General features: G+C 37.6%; 1 protein-coding gene across 50 annotated transcripts in view; it reads right to left on the bottom strand.

The window, feature by feature from the left end:
* Window positions 1-12337, bottom strand: part of SOX6 (SRY-box transcription factor 6) — a 720275-nt gene that overhangs the window by 219752 nt on the left and 488186 nt on the right. For all 50 annotated transcript variants that reach the window (XM_060399843.1, XM_060399842.1, XM_060399858.1 and 47 more), the window contains 2 exons: window positions 3622-3794; window positions 770-838 (listed from right to left, as the gene is read on the bottom strand). In XM_060399843.1, coding sequence (XP_060255826.1) covers window positions 770-838; window positions 3622-3794 — 242 coding nt within the window. The remainder of the gene's footprint in view (window positions 1-769; window positions 839-3621; window positions 3795-12337) is intronic.

Genomic DNA, 12337 nt, shown 5'->3' with positions numbered 1-12337 from the left:
TATCCAAAAATGGAGATCACTTCCCTACTTATGTCAAATAGCTGTTAGTTGAATTAACTGTCAAATATCTAACGGAATAACAGAAACCAGAATTCTTTCTCAGGCCATTGTAATTATGATCTCTATATTGTGTTACCCTGTCACCAAAAAAAGAAAGAAAGAAAGAAAAGGAATAAAGAAAAAGAAATTTCTAAGCTGTGTTACAATTACTCAAGAACAAGTTTTTCTTCCTTTCTAGACTATAAGCTTCTTGAAGACAATTACTAATCTTTATATTCCTTTTAGCACCTAGCAGAAATGCAATTAATATATAAAAAGGACAAATTAATTATTACCAACCTTTTCCTAGATAATAAGATTCTTCTCATAATTGGCCCAATCAGACATCCTAACAAGCAAATAAACATAAGCTTCTACCTATGATACTATCAGACGGTAACATACAGAGCAAGTAATTTTGTGGCAATAAAACTAGCATGAGTATGCCACCTTGGAAACCATTATGTTTTCACTAGGTTGTATTAGTCGAATGGCAGATGGTAAAAAAGGTAAGGTTTATCCTGCTTATGCATCACATCAGAAAAGAATGCTTAGACTTCCACCAAGTCGATATTTCCTACATTCATTTATACAACGGTATACAACATCCTTGAATAAAAGCCCTATTGCTGCTGTTTATAGAGAAGGGTGCATTTGCAGCATTTTAAATTCCATTTTCAAGGAGGAAAGTATCTAAGTATAATCAGACAAGAGGAATAAATACACAGACCTGGATCTGTTGTTGCAGGAGATTAATTTTGTGCTGCTGTTGCAGAAGTTGCTGCTGTTGTCTTGCAATCTATCAGAAATAAAATTTCATTAAGTTAAAATGAAATGCTTACACTTTTGCCATTACCTGAGGTACATCTCCTGGTATTACAAGAATGTTTTACTGTACTTCTAATACGAAAGAATTCCTATAAAATGAGAGAGGCAGAATCAGAAAGTTGGAGAGAAGGGAAATATTTCAAACAGGTGCCATCTCTCTGCTCTCCCCTAAATCTTGACCTGTACATGAGAACTGCCCACCTTGTATTACATTTGTGAGCAGTTCATCTATATCTGCACTGGTCATCTGGAAAGAATGGGAGTTTCAAAATCTGATCCTTGGAGAATAAAGGCAGGAAAACTGGCTACATGTTTCTGAGGAGCTTAATTTGGATTTAAAAAGTAAAATCCATAAGCAAAGACATGAAAGAACTTTCTATTACCTATAATATGGCCTACTTTGGTGAGACCTTTTTTACTGTAAAGATTTTTAGAACTGATAATGCTTACAAATATTGTCAAGGGAATGTCAAAAGAAAAAAAACAGCAAAAATCAAAAACTTTTATCTTTTTTTGCTGATGTAATGCATAACATACAAAGCATTTTTTTAAACAAATAAAATTTCATATTTATTCACATCTTTTTTACTGCAATGTGTTAGTTTTATAGTACAGGATCCACATATAAGTTTTGTATTCCCTTGCTTCATCCAACAAATTCAACATCTTAACATGTCATCTGGTCTATAAAAAAAAACATTAACCACTTAATGCAAGCCCCATTGAAGACTGAATCTTCCCCTCAGGAGAGCAAAGAACTTCTTTAGGATAATAGTGTTTACTATAAAACATGAGTTAGGTGTCAGGCTGCTTATTACCTCAAAATCTGAGCTGCTGGAGCTTGAAACCCATGGGAATGCCCCTTAGTGAGAACACACTCACTGCCAACCTAGGAAGCCAGAGAAAAAAATGGCCAGAAAGCTCTTAGGATGACTTGGTTTCATGATGCCTATAGGCAAGAGTTATTTCTTCCCTATTTCTTCTATTTCCAAAACATTCTAAAATGGACAGTGTTGGAAATGAGTGTGAATTACCCCTCAGCTGTATACTTCCTGAGTCTTTTTGATATTTTAGCCTAGAGTAGAGGGAAATACCCAAGTTACATTCCTTTCAGCAGAAGATGACAAATAGCAGTCTGCCCCCAAATATGGCTTAATGGTTTCTGGTGATGACTGGTTCATACTAGAAGTCATGATAAAGCTGCCCCTAACACAGGCTACCGTTTAAGAAATGGGACCACTCCTCCCCAAAGCTTTATAAGCAAAATGGAAATAGTATTTAATCAAGTTGAAAAGGCTCACTCTGCTTACCACCATTCAAATCAGAAATGGACAACTCTGCAACTCTAGGTATACATGCTGGATCTCTGAATATTCATTTCCTCTTAGCAATCCAGTGAAACACCGCTAGACATCTAATATTGATGGTCCCTCCTAAATGATAAAGTGCTGCATAGAAATGCATCCAAAACACCACAGTGCAATTACTATCATCCACTCTAGACGTATGGGTTTGACACAGTGAAGTATGGTACATAAGCACCATGTGGCTCAAATTCTGAATTTTATTTGCCAATCGGTTGAGCTACATGCTCGCTTCATTGAGCATGACAACCTAGTTTTAAGTGTCATTTAATTTTCATTTTGAAATATAATTACAAAGTGTTCACTGTAAGATATCACTCGTCTGCAAATGTGTCAAGATTAATTTGTGCTAGCTTATTCACAAGTGTCAATAGTTAATTACTGTGTCATCTCTGGATGGCTAAATGACATTCTAACTTCTGATTTTTTACAGTGTTCCTTTATGTTATTTTCCATTAGGGGCTGAGTCCATATTCCTACATGTGGGCAAATATTCAAGCATATAAAATACCAGACGTCACAACTCATTAAAATCAACAGAGCATATATTGCTCTATATACCCCTATAAAATACAGTTAACTGAAAAGATAATTCCAGTAATAATGTCAGATTCCTAAAAACTGCACATTAATTTGGATCTGTCTGATCTAAAGCATCAGGGACTACTCTATAGGATCCTTGTTGTTAGATTAATGTACTCTTATGAGACAGGAAAAACATTTGGGAAAGTGATTTATTTTTTAAAAGATACACACTTAAACTTTGCTATTTTTCTTCCTTCTCACTTCTAAATCAATGAAGTCAAATTCTTCCAGGAGCCATGTGTTAATTTGTTTTTAATGATTTACCTATGCTAAAAGAGAGTGACCGTATAGTTTATCAGCCTAGCCAGGACAACTTTCACAGGTGGAAGAGGGGAGTATTAATACTCTGGAAAATGGATATTAATCAGAGCTATTCTGGAAAAACTGAGACATGTAGTCACCCTAGCTTGAACCAGTAAGTTCAAAGATTCTCAAAGTTTTTCTAGACCAGGATCTTCTTTTACTGGATGAGAAAAGAAGTCCAGAGAGAAGTGATTTACTCATGGTTAAGCTACACTAGGGATATATGTGATACCTACATGAACAAGTATCCCTGAGTAATTAATCAAATGCAAATGTTCTGGAACAATATTATCACTTCAGTTATGACCAGTTCTATTATGCCTTTCTTTGTCCTCCACATATCCCCTCAGTATTCTCAACGACCCTAGATTTCCAGAAGGCTTCTTTCTTTCCTTGTCTTTTTTTAGGAAGGCTTATGACAAATAAACCAATCAATGTGATTACTCTCTGAGCTTGGCACATTCCACATCTCCAGTTCATCAGCTCCTTTTGCAGGGCTCACCTGTTCTTGCTGTTGGCGAGCAAGGTCCATTTGCTGCCGTTGTTTCTCAATTTGTGAGGCTGCCAGTTTTTTCTGTTCATCATGCGCTGCCAGGAGCTGCTCCCGTAAACTGATCAGCTGGGTAATCATGGTAGAGAGCTGCCGTTCTTTTTCTGCCAGGCTCTCAGGTGTACCTAAAATGGAAGTGAAAAGATATCTCACAAGTTTGAGAAAATTCTGAATGAATTAGGGAAGTGAGTGGGTAGGCAGATTTAGAAAGGGACTGCTCTAAGACACAAATATCTGGGACAATAACTGGAGGTCACTGTGAGTGCAAGAACTCTATGGAGAGCAATGGAATGAGCACTCGAGTTAGTCATTGCCCTGCCAACAAAAAGGATTGTTGCCAATGAAATAGTCACTCTTCCCTCTTGTTCTTTAAAACAAAACAAAACAGAACAAACTACTCTATTCTCTCCCTTTCACCACATTCCCCTTCCTTCTCCACCCAAATCTATCTTGTCAAGCTAGGAAACGTATGCTATTTAGTACCAAAGATTAGAAACTGTAGGTTGTATTAATATTCTATAATCACCTCTACCCTCAATGACTAACAGAGAATCTAAGACATAGTAGGTACTTAATAAATGCTATTTCAGTACTTTTCTGATCACTGCCCTCAGAAAATTTTTCTACAGTGCAAAGATCTATCTCTGAAGCTTAGAAGTCTGAGGTCTCTCTTGGCTATGGGACCAGGGACAGAAAAAGGAAAAAAAATAAATAAATAAAACTGTCTTGCCTCAGGTGACAATGAAACTGATTTTTTTTTTTTCTCCTGTGAGGGGATCAAGCTAAAGTTCCCAAGTTCATCCTTAAAGGCAAAAATATTGCTTGGGGGGCTCACTCACCCCTTTGTCATTTGTCATTCTTCAAAAGGGAAAAACACACTCAAGGTTGGAAAGGTTGAAAAGGTTACGATGTCACTGCACACTTACAGTATGCACTAATGGTGCTGAACAGTCTATTTATGGGCAAATTGCACAGCTCTGCTAAGTAAAGGGTACAGAATCCTTTTGTGACTTGAAATTAGAGCATTTTACTGTAGCATAAGATAAGAATTTCAGCCCACTGAATGTGAGCACACAGGCTTCATTATGAAGAAATGATCTATGCTTTGAAAGCTTTTCAGGAAGATGCCACCAGCTGTCAAAAGAGATAAAGATTGCCAATTTTGGTTTGTGTGGAAGAGGAGACTTCCAATCTCCTTATGCAATTCCCCTCATTCCTGCTAAGAAAGCACCAGGACAATCTGAGAAACTGTGGGCCCATGGGAAAAGGGAGCCTTCAAAGGATGTTGGCTAGCCCTTACTAATATATGATTCTCACGAGGTAAGACCTGATATCAGTTGAGAAGCTACAATATTTTAGGATTACTTTGGTATTAGTGCCAATTCATGTCCTTAAAAATAAATACGTAAACACATAACTAAGTAACTGTCAATGTTCCATAATCCTTAATGATTTGTTGAGCTGAAAGTGAGTGAAGTCGCTCAGTCGTGTCCGACTCTTTGCGACCCCATGGACTGTAGCCTTCCAGGCTCCTCTGTCCATGGGATTTTCCAGGCAATATACTGGAGTGGATTGCCATTTCCTTCTCCAGGGGTTCTTCCCAACCCAGGGAATGAACCCGGGTCTCTTGCACTGTAGACAGATACTTTACCATCTGAGCCACCAGGGAAATCCTGGTTGAGCTGAAAGGTGGCCTAAAATCAAAATTAAAAGAAAAATAAGATAGTGAAATGATATTAGAAAATGTACTTCACTGATATGGAAACAAATTCTGTATCTCAAGGATTGTAACCAGTTGTTCTTTCTAGCTACTGAGAGTGATTGTTTTAAATGAGTTCTTATTTCAGCAATAGGAATTTAAGCCTGGTGAAAGAAAGATCTTCTTGATCCAGAAATATTAAAATACAAAATCAGGTTCCTAGAGGGGAATCATAAAATCTCTCCCAAAGTAAAACAAGCTCAACTAATATAGATGTTAATGATATATAGGAATGAGGAGATATAAAACAAGTATGAAATTTACTTACTCATTTCATTAAACTTTAATTAAAGAATATTTCCTGAATCTCAGGTACTATATCAAGAACCAAGGATACAGATACCATAGCAAGAAAAAGCAGACAGAGTTTCCTACTCACACCCTCACCAAGCAATCACATATATAAGTGTAGATGACAACTAAATAAGAATTATAAACAGGACAGATACTTGATGGGAGGTTTAACCAAGTTTGGGAGGACCAAGACTCAGGAAGGTATGCCTGAAAAGGTATCAGTAATAAGTTAACAGAAACATGAAGAATTAACTAGTCAGAGGTGGAGAGTGGTCAAGAAGGTTTTCAGTAGGAGAAAACAACATAGACAAAGGCCCTGTGAGGTGCCAGGTGGTGGGAGAGTGTCAGTGTGTGTTCCAGCAATTGAAGGTAGTAAAACTTAGGCAAAAACAAACAAAAACACAAAGGAGAGTAGAGTACTAGATGAGGCTGCTGCTGCTGCTGCTGCTGCTGCTGCTAAGTCGCTTCAGTCGTGTCCGACTCTGTGCGACCCCATAGACGGCAGCCCACCAGGCTCCCCCCATCGCTGGGATTCTCCAGGCAAGAACACTGGAGTGGGTTGCCATTTCCTTCTCCAATGCATGAAAGTGAAAAGTGAAAGTGAAGTCACTCAGTCCTGCCTGACTCTTAGCGACCCCATGGACTGCAGCCTACCAGGCTCCCCCGTCCCTGGGATTCTCCAGGCAAGAGTACTGGAGTGGGGTGCCATTGCCTTCTCCGAAATGAGGCTAGAGAGGTAGGAAAAGGTCACACCATTCAGCTCCTTACAGACCATGCTGGATGAACTTCATGTTTATTCCAAGAAATTTTCAAAATCACTAAAATATTTTAAACAAGAGATGATGTGAGCATTCTGGCTATAGTGTGAAGAATAGTTTGGAAGTTATTAGAACAGATAAATGGGATATACACAAATTTTATTATATATTTTTTGTATGTAACAACAACATTCTGAAGTAACAACATTCTGATTTACCTGTAATTTTATTGTTATACCTACATCTTGATGAAGATGAAAGAGGAGAGTGAAAAAGTTGGCTTAAAGCTCAACATTCAGAAAACTAAGATCATGGCATCTGGTTCCATCACTTCATGGCAAATAGATGGGAAACAGTGGAAACAGTGTCAGACTTTATTTTGGGGGGCTCCAAAATCACTGCAGATGGTGAATGCAGCCATGAAATTAAAAGACGCTTACTCCTTGGAAGAAAAGTTATGACCAACCTAGATAGCATATTGAAAAGCAGAGACATTACTTTGTCAACAAAGGTCTGTCTAGTCAAGGCTATGGTTTTTCCAGTAGTCATGTCTGGATGTGAGAGTTGGACGGTGAAGAAAGCTGGGCACCGAAAAATTGATGCTTTTGAACTGTGGTATTGGAGAAGACTCTTGTGATTCCCTTGGACTGCAAGGAGATCCAACCAGCCCATCCTAAAGGAAATCAGTCCTGAATATTCATTGGAAGGACTGATGCTGAAGCTGAAATTCCGATACTTTGGCCACCTGATGTGAAGAGCTGACTGATTTGAAAAGACCCTGATGCTGGGAAAGATTGAGGACAGGAAGAGAAGGGGAAAATAGAGGATGAGATGGTTGGATGGCATCACCGACTCAATGGACACGGGTTTGTGTAGACTCCAGGAGTTGGTGATGGACAGGGAGGCCTGGTGTGCTATGGTTTATGGGGTTGCAGAGAGTCGGACATGACTGAATGACTGAACTGAACTGAACATATATGAGGTGAGTTAAGAGAACACTTACTGGACACTGGTAAAGTTACTGCGCCATAATTCTTTGTTAATAAAGAAGAGCGTTCACAGGAAGTTTGGGGCAAGGACCAATACAAGAGTTGGATCTGGCAGTTAGATTCCCCAGTAAAGACTGGAAATTTTTCTCTTCTCTCCTAGGTTAAACTACATCTTTTCAAAAACCTTTAATATATTTTGCTTTCTTCCCTGCATAGGAAACAGAGAAGCTGAAGATAACATATAAATGGCTTCTTAACCTCTGCTGTTCAAGGTGAAGCTAACAGGTCCATAAATGAATAGATGCTTCCAATACTAATAGACATGTATACCTGAATTAATAGAGAACACCATTTAACTGAATCTTTTTACAAATCACCATGCTATTCAAGTTGTTTAACTGTAAAAATTCAATGATATCTAAATTAGTTTTTCATTGACCTTAAAAAAGATACATGTTTAAGAAGAAAACAAGCCACGATCACCAGTATATTTAAATCAAAAAGTTAGGTGCACATATAAGGCTATTGTTATCCCTAAATTTGAGAAGCACGTATATATTTTGAATAGGTGTGAGTGGCATGACAAATGCAGTTTGAATGAAATATAGTAGTATAACAAATCTAAAATCGCTCCTGAAATGGGAAGTATACATGTGGATATATACGTATACACACACACATTTTAGCCTATACGTTTAGATAATATAAGCTCTTACATAATGTAAACTGATTTCTAGTTTTGTGGCTCAGTGGTAAAAGAATCCACCTGCCAATGTAGGAGGAACAAGAGCTGCCAATTCGATCTCTAGGTCAGAAAGATCCCCTGGAGAGGGAAATGGCAACTCACTCCAGTATTCTTGCCTGGAGCATTCCATGGACAGAGGAGCCTGACAGGAAAAGTTGGACACGACTGAGTGACATCACACACACACACACACACACACACACACACACACACACACACAGGACTAAACATACATATGTGTGTAGTCATTCTTCTGTTCTATACCCATTGTATTTGTTCACATATAGTGGTTTAAACTCAAGTATTTAAAATCCGTGGTGCTGGATTTTTGTTTTAATTAACAGCAAATTTGTATGCAGCTATAATAAAAATAATATCAAGTCTAAATCACACTGACTAATCAACCTGCAAACACGAGTTACTTCATCTCAAAAATACTAGTTTAATTGAACGTGAAACTTTACCATAGCAAAGGAACTAACAACTGCTAGAGTTGTTTAAAAGTAGACAATTTAATAAGAGGTAGTGGGGCAACCTAACTACATATTAAAGAAGGCAACTGACCTGTAGAATGCTCTTAGAAGGTAGCCTAACTCTATGTAGGAAATCTTGTCTTAAATTACATTTTGAGGTTTGAGCAAATCAATTTAGAAAAAAAGTAGATCAGACCCTGAGGACCTGCCCAGGCCAGCAGAGGTCATCAGTAGCTGCCTACATCATCTGTTTCTCATCTCCAGGCTATCTTAAAATGATTCTTAAAGCCACTGCCAGAAAATATCTCTCCTTCATAAAAACAGAAGTAGTTTCATAAACCAGCAAAAAAAGCTTCCGTACACAGCTTCTTTACAAGTTAGGGCGCCTGCTTTTATCTACTATCACACACAGAGTGCGCCTGACACTCTGTGCTGTAAACTGTATTCTCCAACTGGAAAGACAATGCAATAGGGTTTTTGTTTTGTGTGTGTGTGTGTTTTTCATGGGGTCGTCTTTATCCCCAAACCACATCTGTCTTGAGTTTCTCTCAGATTAGTCAGGTGGATCAGTGCTCCCCAGGGCCTGCTCCAGCTGAAGTATTTTAATTTGACTAAACACCTGATTTATTTTATCTCTCCGATGAGAAAGGCAGTTTGTCTTAATAGAGCCTGTCAGCCCACAGCCCCATTCACAGCAATTTACAGGCAGCCAGGGACGCTGAAGAGAAGAGTGCCGTGATTCTGTATTTTATCCTCCTCCAGAAAGCACCTAAAAGCAGCTATTCACTGCTACTGCATGTGGCATTTTAGAACTGAATTAGCTTTTTATTCAAGTAACTACACTTGTTGTGAATAGCTTATCTGTAAAATTGCTACATTCACTACTGATTTTATTAACCTTTGGCTCTATCACAAAATGGTCTTCAGTTAAGAAAGACCTTTAAAATTGACACATTTTTTTCTTAGGGGCCTCTATTCCAGTGACTTCAGATTTACTGAGTTTGATCCACTGAATTCTTTACCAGTTGTACTTAAAATTTTGAGTCTCAATAGGAAGTCAATAGTGTGTAAATAAGGAAACACTTTTCAAAATGTAAATACAGCAGCAATTTCCCTCATCAAAAGTTTTCAAATACCATCTTTCACCATAACAGTTTCAAAATCAGCCCTCTAGCCTTTTTTGGTCATAATCAGAAGAAGTTGAAAAAAAAATAACTAAAATAGACTATTTATTTTAAACTTTACAAAGTATAACTACCTGTCCCCAGGTACAAAGCCAATAGAGAAATTAAAAATAGATGGGAATTTAGGTAAAATAATAAGACAATTAGGACAAATCCTTTCTTGATTATAGAATAAAAAATTAAAAATCAAGTTCAAAAATTTTTTTTTAAACATCAGCTCCTAAAAGTTAGTATCACAATCTGCTGGTTAATTTTGCCCATGTGAAATATACATAATTACAATCAGTGGTGCTAGAAATAAGACTGGGCATTGGGAAGTCCCTAAAGATTCCACATCTGGATATGGGAGGCACCTTGCAGATAGCACTTTAATAAATGGATGTGCCTCACCTCTTTTACAATATTCCCCTATCTAGGACTTTTAAAATATAAAAATCTTAAATAGGTCGCTCTCTTAATATCTGTCCTCTGAAAGTGGATCACTGCTGTATGGTGATGACTAAGTTTTTTCTAATGAGAAAACCCAGAAACAAGCACAACAGAGGAAAGAGAGACAGAGAAAATTAGAAATGTGAGGGGGGATTGGTAGAAAAAGAAATAGAGAAGGCAGAAGGGGAGAAACTAAGAGGGAAGTAGAGAAAGGGAAAGAGAACAAGCAAAGACAGCTAAATTAAGTTTTGTGAATTTCTCTGCATGTTTTTTATTTCTTCATATTTACAAAATGAGGGGTAGTAGTGTTAAAACACAATGTTTACCAAGTCAAATAAGACTAATATTAACAAATTAGTTTGGCATTATCTAGAAATGTGTCCTAGCAAATTTAAAAGAAAACTTCTACCTAACCATTCTTCTTTATTGGATCACATACCACTTTAATATAGTTAATAGGACTAAAGAACAAAATTACAAGTCTGGGTATGAACAGTGTGTTTGGAATGATGGGGAGAGGTGGCAGTAACACTGGAGTGGAATTCTGATAGATATATACTTTTCCACATCAATCCTGGAAAGGATTAAAGAATTTAATCATAGAGCTCAGTCAACAATCCAGAAAGATTTTAAATTAAGTTGAAAAGAAATGCTCTTGAGAATCAATTCCCTGGTTAGTTCTAATTTTTTTTAATGGACATTGTTTGAGAAGAAAGACAAAATACAATGCTAGTCATAAAAGAAGGCTGCATTTGATCTTTTCTGCCCACACCTGGTTAAACTGCAGCGTCTCAAACTGCAGCCTCCTCACACATCAGATGGGCTGTGATGTCTCTACTTCACAAGCTCAGTCCACCATTTAGCACTGGCCTTTTTGATACAGTGTTCTTTTAAATGTCACAAAATAGAACGGCAGAAAGTCAACAAAAATAAATAGGGTAAGCTGAAGAAAATAACAATCCATCAGAAGGTCCCCTGATAAAAGTTACTTTGTGGTGACTGCCCGAGAAAGGAACCCCTGTCCCAGTATACTAGCAGCTAATTTGAGTTCTGAATCCAACAGCAGTTTTAAAAGCTTTCCACTCTAAAGGGCCCCAGTGCATCATAAAGATAAAGGATTTCAGTACAAAACCACCACAAAGACCTCTATTATCTTATCAGTCTTTGGTTACAACAGCTGAACCAATATGACTAAATTCTGAATGACTTTTTTCAAAAGAGTGAAATACTGGAATTTCTTTGTTTTCTCATCAGTCAGCTATTGTCATTGCTCCCATATGCTACTATCCACTACTTAGTAAATAAAAAGTTTCATAAATGCAGCAATTGTGCTTGCTCTTAGGGATCACTTAGGGACCACTGCACAGAAAGTGTGGCTCATGGATCGAGGTACAGGCTGGTTTTTTTCTCACCCAATGTATGAGAATTTTCTTCTTAAAATGTAAACATTCACTTAAAATGTCATTAAAATTTTACTGTGTATGAGCAAGAGAAGGACGTCCAGCAACTCCTAAATTAAGTTCAACTCTCCTGTCTATTCCAGGCACACTCACCTCTCCTTCAGTTTCCTCTCTCTCTAGCTGCAAAAGGGAAGTCTATTCCTGGATCAACTGAGGTCTATTCATGTCGCAGATCCCAAAAGAGTAAGAACAATCCATGGAATTCTGCCATCTAGGCTCCTAACCTCACAGCTGGGTCTTTAGCCCATTGTGCTTTATTAGCTCATCCTTTCGGGGTCCGGAAATGAAGGTATCCTGAAATATCTCTCCTTCAGCATGATATGCTCTCATCACATTACTGTTCTCTATGGATAATAACTGGTCAATGGCTACATCTTCAAAATTCACACATAAAAAGAGTAATTTCTGATCTTTCATAAATGCAAAATTCTTTGGTCCTTTGGGGGAAAAAGTTTAAAAAAATTAATATTGCCAACATCATTATAGGATTGGCTCTTTCTCCAGAAGCTCCATCAGAATTAGAGGAAAGGAAAATAAGGATTAAGAAAAATAAACCAAGGTATTTAACAAAGTATTG

Source organism: Ovis aries, chromosome 15 (assembly GCF_016772045.2).
Source record: "Ovis aries strain OAR_USU_Benz2616 breed Rambouillet chromosome 15, ARS-UI_Ramb_v3.0, whole genome shotgun sequence".
In the NCBI taxonomy this organism is placed as follows: domain Eukaryota; kingdom Metazoa; phylum Chordata; class Mammalia; order Artiodactyla; family Bovidae; genus Ovis; species Ovis aries.
The sequence above is the reverse complement of the archived record's forward strand: the minus strand, read 5'-3'. Positions and strand labels throughout refer to the sequence as shown.